This window comes from Ruditapes philippinarum, unplaced genomic scaffold (genome assembly GCF_026571515.1).
Source record: "Ruditapes philippinarum isolate M1 unplaced genomic scaffold, ASM2657151v2 ctg1609_1_1_1_1, whole genome shotgun sequence".
NCBI classification, from domain to species: domain Eukaryota; kingdom Metazoa; phylum Mollusca; class Bivalvia; order Venerida; family Veneridae; genus Ruditapes; species Ruditapes philippinarum.
This window is the reverse complement of record NW_026866144.1, coordinates 1-13,518: the sequence shown is the minus strand read 5'-3', so window position 1 is coordinate 13,518 and position 13,518 is coordinate 1. Positions and strand designations below refer to the sequence as shown.

The 13,518-nt window shown below is 31.7% G+C and overlaps 1 protein-coding gene across 1 annotated transcript; it reads left to right on the top strand.

Annotated features, from left to right (window-relative positions):
• Positions 1 to 254: 254 nt before the first annotated feature.
• Positions 255 to 12,885, top strand: LOC132731470 (uncharacterized). The gene is made up of 11 exons (XM_060717663.1): positions 255 to 717; positions 2,602 to 2,642; positions 3,820 to 3,910; positions 4,569 to 4,704; positions 5,913 to 6,088; positions 6,696 to 6,932; positions 7,453 to 7,665; positions 8,851 to 9,012; positions 10,483 to 10,576; positions 11,358 to 11,505; positions 12,110 to 12,885. The coding sequence occupies exons 1-11, from the start codon at positions 645 to 647 to the stop codon at positions 12,257 to 12,259; spliced, it is 1,521 nt and encodes a 506-aa protein (XP_060573646.1). The 5' UTR covers positions 255 to 644; the 3' UTR covers positions 12,260 to 12,885.
• Positions 12,886 to 13,518: the final 633 nt, after the last annotated feature.

Below are 13,518 nucleotides of genomic sequence, written 5' to 3'. Positions count from 1 at the left end.
ACATTGAAGTTGTGAAATGTCACACGACGTGCCTAAGGGAGGCGGGTGATTGATTTAGCTACTAATTAATGTCGAAGGTATCTAAACACATTGCCCGCATCAATTGTATGGGTGGTTGAATAGAAAGAGGGCGGGTGGTATTTACAAAAAGGCACTTATGTCGGTCTATCTTGATTGACAGTGTCGTATCTGCTTTTGTTTGGCTACGTAACATGCTTAACAAAGTAAGGCAAATGTTTAATGCGAATATATAAAACATATAAGTTAAAGGAAGCAACCAAATTAGACTGAGTATTTCTTAGAGAATACATATGAAATAATACTTATGCAGTTTTGTTGAAAAATATCATTATTTATATTAAAAAAATATCTACAATTTAAAAAAACATCTATTATTTAATTTAATCTGCGGAAAAGAGAAGAGTCAATAACAATAACAATAACACAAAAAAGAAGAAATAAATCACAGACAAAATTATGGAAAATTATATAATTTGAAATTACAAAGTTGAAAAAAAACTGAATTGATTATAACTCACAGATGAGAAAACCTGAAAGTGATAATACAAAGATAATGTGATTTTAAAAAGTAATTAAGTAATAATAAAGGGAAACCGTTATATTCCAAATGTAAAGACACAGACATGGAACTTTACGCAAAACAAAAAAGTAGTATTTTTATATGGATAACAGTGATTCTGTTAAATTGCATAGAAGGTTAGTATATCTTATAGTTTTATAATATACCTGCACTGTTACATAGGAAGAGATAGCTTGACATTAACGAGACTTGGACAAGCGAGTTTGTGTCTTGGTTTTGATAAAGTTTAAATTCACAAGTTTATGATGTACCTTATTTTTAAATTTTGCGCTTAATTCCAAAAAAATAGTATAAAGATAAAATAACTCTATTTATACTTTTTTGTTAGAATCCCTAATTTTTATTGGTGAATATTTTGTCTATAGAAATTCTTTTCAACTCTGTCATATAACTATAGGCATACAAACAAGCTACAAATAAGCCGTGTCATGACAAAACCAACATAATGGGTTTGCGACCAGCATGGATCCAGACCAGCCTGCGCATCCGCGCAGTCTGATCAGGATCCATGCTGTTCGCTATCAGTTTCTCTACTTGTTATAGGGTTTGTAAGCGAACAGCATGGATCCTGATCAGACTGCGCAGATGCGCAGGCTGGTCTGGATCCATGCTGATCGCAAACCCATTATGTTGGTTTTGTCGTGACACGGCTCAAATGTCAGGTCCTTCTTTGCTTAACATTAAAAGTTAAAAATATTAAAAATGTTTTTGATTGAAACACAAGTTGATAAATACTTCACAATATGTCTGGTAATCTACACAACTCTGTGTGGTAAATTTACTCGTTTTTTAATGTGTAACTCTTCGTGCTTTTGAATTTTATATTATATTCCATAAGATAAATATAATGCGTAACTCTTCGTGCTTTTGGATTTTATATTATATTTCATAAAATAAACATTAAAGTAGAATCTATGTTTCACACTTAATTTTATATCAATATTCCTCCGAATATTTCATGTAACGCTTAAGTGATAAAAAGAGTGGGGCAGTCTTTTTTTTATATTTTAGACTGTTTTTATAAGTTATCCTAAACATTTGTCATTATGAATTATTGGTCAATTTCCGTACACTAGCATAAAATTATCATCAAATAGATAAAAAAATAAAAATAAATAAAATAAAATAAAATAAAATAAAATAAAATAAAATAAAATAAAATAAAATAAAATAAAATAAAATAAAATAAAATAAAATAAAATAAAATAAAATAAATAAATAAATAATCATGTCAATGTATTGACCTGCAAGTTGGTATACTAAATAGGTACTGAATGAGTTACTTTACACACTTATATGACAGCATAATTGGAGGTGACTGCCCACGACCCATAACTCTTACATATATTTTGACAGAATTATGGCCTTTTTTTAACTTTATTAACTCATTATCAAGGCTTTTGTTTTACTATCAAGCACTGAAAGCCAACAACGGAAGTACCGAGGACTCTCATTTGAACAGATCACCAAAATGTAAAAGAGGCCACTGTTTAGTAGGCATGCATTAGTAGTACTCGTTTTATACTGTGAAAGGTCTCTATTTCGTATTGTACCAGGAATCCGACACCATGTATCTTATTTATATATAGGCAGAGCTGACACGTCCGTAATGATTTTTTCCAATGCCTTGGACATAATTAATTTTATCCCAATTAAACGATATCTAAACTTTTAATAAGCAATTGCCAGCAATAAAAAATCATGTTTGTATAAGACATTAAAGCATCACAGACCCGTTACCAAATCTAACAAAAAATTGCTTGCTAGTAAAAAAAATAATAAAATAATACATATGAGCTTGCTTTAAAGAAATTTTAAATTGGTCCTGAAGTGTAACGCTGATGAATGTGAACATGTGAATGTTTTTGTTTTTTAAAACACAAAGTTAATCGTGTCAGTTTGCAGTAGATCATAGGTTTTATTCAAAAACTGCTTTAATAAGTCACTCTAACAAGGTTGGTGAAATTACCTTTTATGTTGTTTATTTGTATTCGTTCCAGGGAGACCAACGCTTGTGGAATGGGATATTCACGAGAATCAGGTACTTGATAATTTATCATTTCTTCATATTGTATTGCACATCGTATAAGTGAGAATTTTCAAGAAGTTTTCATCAACCTTTATAAACATTCGTTAAAATTCATCAACTTTCTTATCTTTTTTTTTATCTTCTGTTAAATTTTAAAAGCGTTTATGTAGCCAGGATTTTCTATTACTCTTGGTCACACACCATGCTTGCTTGATTTTTTTTATATAACACGGAAAGTGACAAAAATAACGAAATGATATACGAGTCTAAGACGAATTCAATATCTGAAATGTTGTATGATTTTAATGTATTTCAGTAGAATTTGTATTGAAATAACCTTGTTTTCCAAAACTTAATGAAGAACAATACGATAGAAATCCGATGCTTAAAGTGACATTATGCAATTTATGCTCATATTTCCATACTCAAGTTAAGCTGAATTGATTTTATATTTCAAAAGATTAACTGTTTAAATGGTGTTTGACCAACAGTTGATATTGGAAAATATTTGGGATAAAATTATAAATCTGCCTAAAATATAAAAAGACTGCCCCACTCTTTTTATAAACTGAGCGTTAGAGGTAAATTCTAATAGATATTCACAGAAATTTTATTTGGATCTGTGCACTTTTTATTGTTTATTGGAGCTGAATTATTAAATTAAAAGGAATTATGGCAAAATGAAAACTTATTTTGATATTCATCTGTTCACTCACTATATACCCTTGGATGGGCATAATGTCACTTTAAAGAAAAATATTTTTCTAAGTTATATTGTAGAAAAAGACCATATTAATTTGAAATGTGTAACTTGTTGGGCACACGCTTTTTATAACCTGGGGACCATACGCCGCTTTTCATGGAATGGCATGGAAGTGTCACATTGAAGGTTCCATGATAACCGCCGTATGAACACATCTGCGGATGTTTCTAAATTCAAAATTTTACTATTTCATGTTTAAATGTTGAATTCTGCTTAAGCCGGTGCTAGGGGGCGTGGACGGTAACTTGCACTTTCCAGTACCGTCCATGAACAGGCTCAATCAAATCGAGCCTGCAACATTTTAAATTTTGCCGTGTTGGGCTTTCTTTAGGGATTCTGTATTTATCAATTTTGTTAAATTAATCACATATTGCTTTCACATTTCTTACATACCTTACAAGAATTATTAAATGTTTTGTTTTGTAGCCATTGATTCAAACGATGATGACAGCGGTCACAATAAATACAAATACTTGGTTAAATGGAAAAATCCCATATATTCTGGACCAAAGTATAAGTAAGAATTCATTTTACCGTTTCTAATGACAAGATCTCTGTTGTAAATATTAAGTTAGTGCATGTGTTTTAGATATCGACAAACAGCAACAAGCAACATATGTTTTATTTCCTCACACATTGTTAAAGGCACATTTATCCACAAATTTTACTTTTTTCTCTCTAAGAAAGAGAAAACACGAGTTGAATTGCATTTAAATAATAATTTTTGAACATGTCAAATACTTAACACATTCAGAAAGTAGCACTGAATGTGAATTATATGTCATAATAATAGCAATATGTAAACAAAGTAGTAATTTGACTTCCATAAACAATACTAAATCTCTGTACAACTGCACTTATTGCCAACAAGAAAAAAGAGGAAAGGATGGTTTATGTAATTGGCCAATGAGTAACTGTATATTACATGTATAAGCAATTTGTTTCACATGCTTCTTAGGAGAAATGAATGATTATAATTGTACAAAAGTTCCTGATTTTGGTTTGAAATTTTTCGATTATTTTCTAGCACTGTCATTAACACTAAGAAATGTCTAAATAATCTCTAGCTATCATTATCAATTATCTTGTTCTTTTACGAATGTATGACTTTTGAATTAAAGCAATAATTGCACATTATACATTTTGATAAATAATACAACTTTACATATTTTCAGCAAGAAACAAAAGCGCTGTTGTATCTTTAGTGAATGCTATGCAAACGATTGAAACTCTGACAAACTCTTGTATAGACTTCTTTCCCAGAGCATCTAGCAGTTATGATTATATAAATATAACTGCTGTAGATTCCGAGTAAGTATATTTGAGCCGCGTCACGACAAAACCAACATAGTGCGTTTGCGACTAGCATGGATCCAGACCAGCCTGCGCATTCGCGCAGTCTGATCAGGATCCATGCTGTTCGCTTACCAACCATATTACAAGTAGAGAAACTGATAGCGAACAGCATGGATCCTGATCAGACTGCGCGGATACGCAGGCTGGTCTGGTGCCATGCTGATCGCAAATGCACTATGTTGGTTTTGTCGTGACGCGGCTCATTTCAAGCCATTTATTGGCATTTTTTTTATAAAAGTAAACAACCAACAAGAACTCTATGTTAAAATAATTATATTTAACTTTTGACTGTTATCTTTTGAATTTGAAACATAAGGTAAGTAATATTTGCAAAATAGCCTGGAACGCTATATACTATCGACGTACTGAATGTTCTTACTATGTATGCATTTAGTTACAAATTGTTGTTAACTCGATTATTTACATATTGTGTAAAGCAGACAGATTTAACGTAAATATTACATTTTTGTTAAACTGTTTCAAGATGTTCATATTCAAAACACGCATGACCGCACATTACGAAATATCCCAAATAAGTCGGTGTTAGCGATGCGCCGATAATACAAAGTTGGAGAATTCCATTCACTGAATTACATGTCAATTTGGACAACTTCTGTAGCAGACATATTGCATTGCTTATTCAAGAATGGTTCTGAAATTTGTAATATTAAGCAAAAGAAATAAATCTTTAAAGTAATTCCATTCAGGTCCAACAGCTTAAAATATAAAATGTTCAGTACTAGTAATAAATACATCTTGATACTTTAACATACATGTACACATTTATTTTATATGGAACAATTCTTATTCAAGAAAGTGAATAAAATTGGTGGTAGCTAGATATGTCGGACTTGAATCACAGAGCTTTACTTAGATTTTAATTATTTTTGCATGGCTCTGTAACAGTTCACAATACATATCTAAACGAAAGAAATAGTTAAAGGGAGGTAAACCGTATTGAACCATTTTTCATCATGAATACGTGTTTATACTCAATGTCTACTTTTGAAATGTTATAAAGTGTCCCTTTCTTGTACTTTTTGGTAGTAGTATAGTAAAAATTTCAGTTTGAAAAGGAACATACTAATTACTCTTATTGCAAAGGAAATGTACAACAAGATTGATTCTGTTAAAGATTATTCATTTTATTGCTTTACTTTCAGATGCTACAGCTCTGTAGGCCGTAAGACCGGCGGACAAATTTTAAATCTCGGCCCGGGTTGTTTCACAGAGCAAATCATTTTACACGAGCTTTTACATGCGTTGGGGTTTTGGCACGAGCATAGCAGGACCGACAGAGATAACTATGTTGATATAAAATATAACAATATAATAGACGGTACGTATTGTTTTCATTTTATATATGGTCCCTTGATCTACGATAAAAATAAAAGTATTCCGATTAAAGTATTGGAAGCAATAAGCGACAAAAAGAACGTCCGTTAAGTATCTCTTCTTGTAACTTGGATATAAAATAGATAGAGGCGGGAATTTTGGTGGCGGTAAGGTCACTGATTGTTTAGTTTCTACTTATGTTATCGCATTTTCTATTCACTTTTGCCTTCATTTTGCGATTCAGTCTTTACATGGATCAAAATTTGTCAAATTTCAAGTTACCGGCAATTTTCGGTGCTATGTATTTAATTGTATGACTGTGAGCATGAATGGTATCAAAGCGCTGAAAGGATCTTATAGCAGGGACTTGGGGTAGGGAGATAGGAGTTCACTCAAGGTGGTGATAGTATCCGGTTACTCTATTAACCATCCCTGCGACAACACAATGTTTTTTTCATTTGGCAGTCATGATATTTTATGTACAGATATATATACATGAAGTATCATTGTTGTCGGTGTATTGAACTGTCGTCTGGTCTTTTGATTGTTCAGTGTGAATACGATAGCAAGCTAAAATGTTTATTTTATGTATGTTATATAATATTTTTTAGGAGAAGAGTCTAACTTTAAGATACGAAGCGACTCAACTGGAGTGGAATCAGCGGTGAAATATGACTATTTCTCACTACTACATTACAAGCGCAACCAGTTCTCTAAATTGCCTTCGTATTGGGATACCATAGTTCCAAACGCTGCCCATTCTTATGTTGATAGAAACAAACTTGGTCAAGGAAAAACATTGAGTGAATTAGATATCAAAAGGATAAAATGGCTTTACCATTGTAGTGGTAAGTAGTGTAATATTTCCACATAACTGCCTTAAATTTATTATAATAATTTATAATTTTTATATATAATATTTTAAAATGACTAATCCTTCTTTGCTTGATGTCGCCAATGGATAAACATTTAGGAATTATAGGATATGAGTATACATCGTACTACAGTATAACAAAAAATATAACATTTGACATGCTATTTAGAACTATGCTGAAACTAAATAGACTGAATTTTGAGTTTATTGGGTCTTCGAACTAAGAATGTCGTAATTATTTGTATTATAATCTTGTATTACGTAAAAACTTCCAAACTGACTGAGAAGAAGACAGTAATACCTACCGTTATTTTGGGGTTAAAAGTTCGAATTCCCCATGTTTTACCCAAACAAACTATCCTTGAAATGACCTAGATGATCCTAATTGTCAGTAAAATGAAAATATATCATTGCAAAATTTGAATAAAGCAACAACAAAAAACTTTTGTTGTTTATTTGAGTGAATTGTATTCCGCATTTATTGTACAAAACAGATGGATCGTCTCACATAGATATAATGCCAATACAATCCACGTGTCCACTACCGGACTTCGAGTACGTGGATGTAAGTCCAAGGAAAAGCACATATTATAACGGCGAGGCTGTAAAGTTTACCTGTAAATCTGGCAGAACTCTCATTGGAGGAGACCAAAGTACGTGCATGTCTGGAGGAATTTGGTCCGGTGCAAAGCCATACTGCATAATAAGTAGGTACATTACTTTTAAAATGCAAGACATTCTTTATTAAATGATTATTATTGTATTGTATATGTCTATAGTCATATCAATGCTATAGACTATATCAAACTTTAAATAATAATAATAAAACATGAATATAAAAGTCTAAACTGCCATCTTTTACCAGAAGTTGTGTAAACTAAGCTTGCATTCGTTGTATCAGCTCGAATTTGTTTACACCAGCACTTGTGTTAAAGATCCTGTAACACAATTTTTTATGGTTTTATATCATAAATATTATGTACAAATGAAGATTTATCAATATAGTTCCAAAAAGCACAATTTGTAAATTATTACCGAATTTACAGTTTATGTTATTAAAGCGGGGTAATAAGAAATTCATTTACGTCAAACTTTTCAATAAGAAATGAATGCATATATTTTAATGATTACATATAATGTTGACAAACATTTGCAGTACATATTTTACATATTCTTCGATGTTTGAAAATTGTTTTAGAAGCATAATTATAAACATATATAAAATTTCTCTTAAGTGCGGTAACAACATTAATTACAACATTCATGATCTTTAACTCAGCTGGCATTCGTGTACCAGTAGGAATGTTATGTAAGCTTGTAAAAGTATTAGTTTCCCAAAAGTTGTGTAAGCTAAGGATACATCCGTTTACTTTGGTTGTGGTAAATAAGCTTACTTTCGTTTACAATCTAAATTGTAATCAAGACCTGCATTCGCTTAATGTGGATATTGCATTACTTGTTTATTATTGCAAAACTCGTTTTTATTGCAAAACTGGTTGTAACATAGGTCTACAATGGTAATTTCTTTTTTCAAATATTGGTAAAACAATAGAAATCTATAATTTGGATTTTTTTTTATAAATATTGCTTGAATAAAGGCAAATAAAGTCCTTAGTGATTTATTATGAACTTCACATGGTGAATAATAATTTCGTTCTAGAATACTTCATTATCTGCTTTGTAAATGATCATGTATAATACACTTCGTGATATGTTGTTATGTCTGATACTAAAAAATATCAATTTAATTATAGACCCATTCACTTTAACAGCAGTAGTGTTAAGCTTACATTCGTTTACTTATACCCAAATTAATTATATTTTTTATTATAACTTACAATGTTAAGCGTATGTATACCTATGAAGTAATTGTTATTTATATTAAATGTTAGGTTCTGCAGATTTTATCTATTGTGACATGAAAGATGCATGCTTAAATGGAGACTCGAGCTCACCATCCAGTAGCTGGATACAAATTTATTGGCAAAAACATCCGGAGACAACTTTTCCGAAAATAAGCCCTGCAACAGATCACACTACCCAAACCAAATCTGGTGAGGTTTTATTTTAAGAAGATAAATACGTGACTTACATGACTTATTTTTACTTATCTCTTAATTGTAACATGAAATTGTACAGTCGACTCCACTTATGACGAACTCGCTTATAACGAATTATCGTTTAAAGCGAACTAAATCTGACATGTCATTTCTGTTCGTGCCGTAAAAGGAACAATTGGCAATAGTTTAAAATTATCCTTCTCTTAAAGCAAATATCCTGGAATCGATATAAGTTGTTGAGTAGTCTAGTAGATGAGGTGAATAATAATATCTGTCATATTTTGCGATTCGGATCGGAATATCTGTCCTGAGGTGACCCGCCCATTGGGCGGTAACGAGGCTTGCCGAGTTACCGCTCATGGGCGGGTGACCGAGGGACGGATATTCCGATCCGAACCGCAAACATATGTCAGATATTTTTTCTTGCATATTCTACCATATTCCATTATATTTTAATTCTTTATCTTTATTTTCAATGAAAATTTATATCATTACAACCGTAACTACTTTCATTCAACAGCGTATGAATTACAAAATCATTCATAACGGTAAAATGACGTCATCTTTATCGTGCCATTGTACAGCACGCGACTCATCTGGAACCCCCATGCCAGATGAAATTTCCGGCATGGGTAAAACTAACGGAAACGCCAGTCTGATATGCAAGAATAATAATATCTGTCATATTTTGCGGTTCGGATCGGAATATCCGTCCCGAGGTGACCCGCCCATTGGGCGGTAACGAGGCTTGCCGAGTTACCGCCCATGGGCGGGTGACCGAGGGACGGATATTCCGATCCGAACCGCAAACATATGTCAGATATTTTTTCTTGCATATTCTACTATATGCCAATATATTTTAAATTCTTTTTCTTTATTTTCAATGAAAATTTATATCATTACAACCGTAACTACTTTCTTACAACAGCGTATGAATTACAAAATCATTCATAACGGTAAAATGACGTCATCTTTATCGTGCCATTGTACAGCACGCGACTCATCTGGAACCCCCCATGCCAGATGAAATTTCCGGCATGGGTAAAACTAACGGAAACGCCAGTCTGATATGCAAGAAATCTGATTCTAAACCGCTCGAACCGTACTCGGGTCACGACCAAGTGAACTCACGTGTCAACAGTACTGTCAAGTTGCAGGAACGGGACTTAAAAATATTGATATAAGTTTTACAAAAACTTGTTTCATACTCGAGCTAACATCAATATGCTTTAAGTTCGATAACTAAAAGAGTTTAAGCGTATCTTCTTCTATGTTACAAGAAGTATGTATTTGCTGCTTGTTTTTAACTAATATAAATGTATTTTAATTTAATAAGGTAAAACACTTGAATGAGGCCAAGTGTAGGGGTCTAGAAATGTATTGATATAATCTGACGGAAATTCTTTCTTTAACAATCAACCTGAAATACACTTAGAACTAGCATATTATTCTTTCTATTTGCAGGGAGATATTTGTATATAGGATCAGAGGTGGGCGAACTGAATAGAGCTTATCTATTGACACCGCCTTTACAATACAATGCATCGGGTTGTTTGATGTAATATATATTGTTTAAAATAAGATATGATATAAATATTTCTATATAAACATTTTTAAAGTTCTATTTTTTTGCATAATTAAAATGTAATGCTGATATGAGCTCTGAAAGTGGATAAGAATATCTACATCCTTTTCTCCCTAATACTTTGAGTATACAAAAGTTTAACACAAACACATTCATTATTGCAAATATCGTGAAAAAGCCATCCCTTGAGTCCGTTTGATTAAGTTTGTAAAAGTGGAAGAATGAAAAAAGTACAACATCCCTCCAGACCCCCAAGCACCGGCTTGAGCGGTACTCAATCTTCAGAACTTAATGCCATGGAATCAATGATTCCAAAGGACCAGACAAATATAACAACACTGAAGTGAAGTACGGGGCAACTTTTTGCGGCTGCCACACGGCATTTGACACCTGTTGTTTGCAAGCCATGCAGTTAAACCTTGTTCCTTTCAACCTTGATCATTATAAAACATATTGTACTTAGTACCTAATGGTATAAATATCTAGATCTTCCTTTTTTCTATGGCAGAAAATTAGTGATAAATGAATTAAGGATATTTTGCTTCCAAACTTGTTAACTTTTTCCGCAACTCCACAATCTAATGCACTAACAGTAGTACAATTCCAACACAATTTGATACAAAAGTTGTTACTTTACTTTATGTATATTTCATTTTCCGTAGCAATAATTCACAATTTCATGTCGCATTGTACTATTCTAATTTCGTTCTTTTTTTTTTGTATAATATAATTCCAAGTTTTATTTGAAAATCAGGTTTTACTACAACATGTATGGTAAATACAAAAACTCGACGTTGCGTGTGTTAATACAAGGGAGAGAAGTGTGGTCTAACTCAGCCTCGACAGTACAAAATAAATGGGCAAGGGCGACAATCCAATTCACACCAGCATATCGATACTCTGTAAGTTACACTGTAATCGTTGGTTAATTTCACATTTTTTTCAAGCAGGAGTGTCGCTGCTATTGACCTATTCTACAACTAGTGTAGAAATAAAGAAATGTTATTATATAGATGAAGGCATCGCAACTTCCCTTCCTCGCCCCAGGCAATACCATTTTTGTAACTCATGAGTAAAATAAAATATAACTTTCCACGTATTTTCTGGATTTAGTTCTACATTAACTATATTGGCATGTCATAGTAACTGCTAGTATATGGAGAGATACACACGTATACAAAATATCTACAGATGAATTATTTTGCGACTGGAAGACAATAGAAAAAGACAAACACTTAAAATTTTGATTGGATTAAGAATAATTTGAAGGCTCTTTCATTCATTCTCTGCAACAAGATTTAAAACAACAGTGGTCAGTGACAAGCCGTACACACTTTCAGAGGCAGTGAATATTATGACCTGAACATGGGAGCTCAGTTGTTTAATTTAACATCGGCCTATCCGTTCACATACTACAATTGCTAAACAATGTCGCTTGTATATATAGCTTGAATATACAACTTGTATATAGTAATTTGTATATATCTTTCTCACTTCTTATTTTAGTATCGAGCTTTATTCATAGCAGAGAAAGGACGTCCTCAACTTGAAGCCACCGTCGCCATTGATGACGTATTTATGGGTCCATGTCATGACGTCAAAAATTATGCACGCTCCATAGACCAAATAGATTCCAAGCCACGTGAATACGATTAACAATTATATCAAATCAGAAATGTTTACAATATTGACGATTCATGAGTGTTGATTTTATTGTTGATAACTTATGAAATATATACTGAAACGAGAATTGCGGGAAGTGCATATAAATGAAAGTTTATTATGCCCACTTTGTAATAAGATGTTATTTATATGAATTGTTGAAATGCTTGTTACATGTATATTATTTTGGTTTTGCAGTAAATATATTTAAAAAGTTATAAAAAATACTTTGTGATAATGTAAAAAGAAATATTTTTTTGCATTTTTGTAACAGACGGTTTAGAAAAATTAAAATTAGATTGATTTAAAAAGTGGATACGTAAATGTTATTATAAAGTTATAGATATTAAAATACGTTTTATATATTTAGATATAAGTATTTTGGGTATTTCTAGACGTTATTTTTGTTTGTTTTGTCTTAATTGTGTGAAAAGTGAGCACAATGTATTTCATGCTCACAGACAATGTCCTTTCCTGGGACAGATATTTAAAAAGTTTTGCCAAAAATAATGAATTCTGAATGCTGTAGACTTTTATGTTCTTCAAATATTTCACATTTTATTTTGATTAGTATTTTATCTTCATGCATAAATGTATGTCGGTTTAAAATGTTACGTGTTAAGTAGAAATTACAGAATTTGATTAAATAACTATTAAACATAAAAAATTCTAAGAGAACTCTTTAATTTTGTTAATACTAACTTACTTTTAACTTTATTATTTATTTATTACTTTTTCCAGATATTTATTAACATTTTTTGTTGAAGCAATAATATATAAAACTATCCAAATGATACATTTTCATTGTTTTTATCAATATCTGGGGTATTTATGGATAAATGTCCCCGTTGTAGACTTATCTACTTTAAAGCTTTACAACATAATACGTTTTAGATACAAACATATGGTTATTTTTCTTATTGTCAACAGTCATCTTTTAACTGTCGACTTGCAATTTTCCGATAACACCTTTTTGTATTTATTTTTGTATTCTGTTGTGTTTTTTTTGAATGATTAATACCTATCAGACACGTGTACTTACTTAATAGCTTCATTCACGCACATTCATATAATATGTTCTACCGTTATTTTAGTTTTGCTCTGAAGTTTTGCCGTTAAACTTTGTATAAGAGAACTTTTTTTATAGCTTAATATGGTATAATCATGTTTATTTCCATAAAAATTTAGTGTTTATGATTTTTAATTTGCGTATAAGTGAAAAAATGGAAAGAGGTCTTCAACTCTACATGATC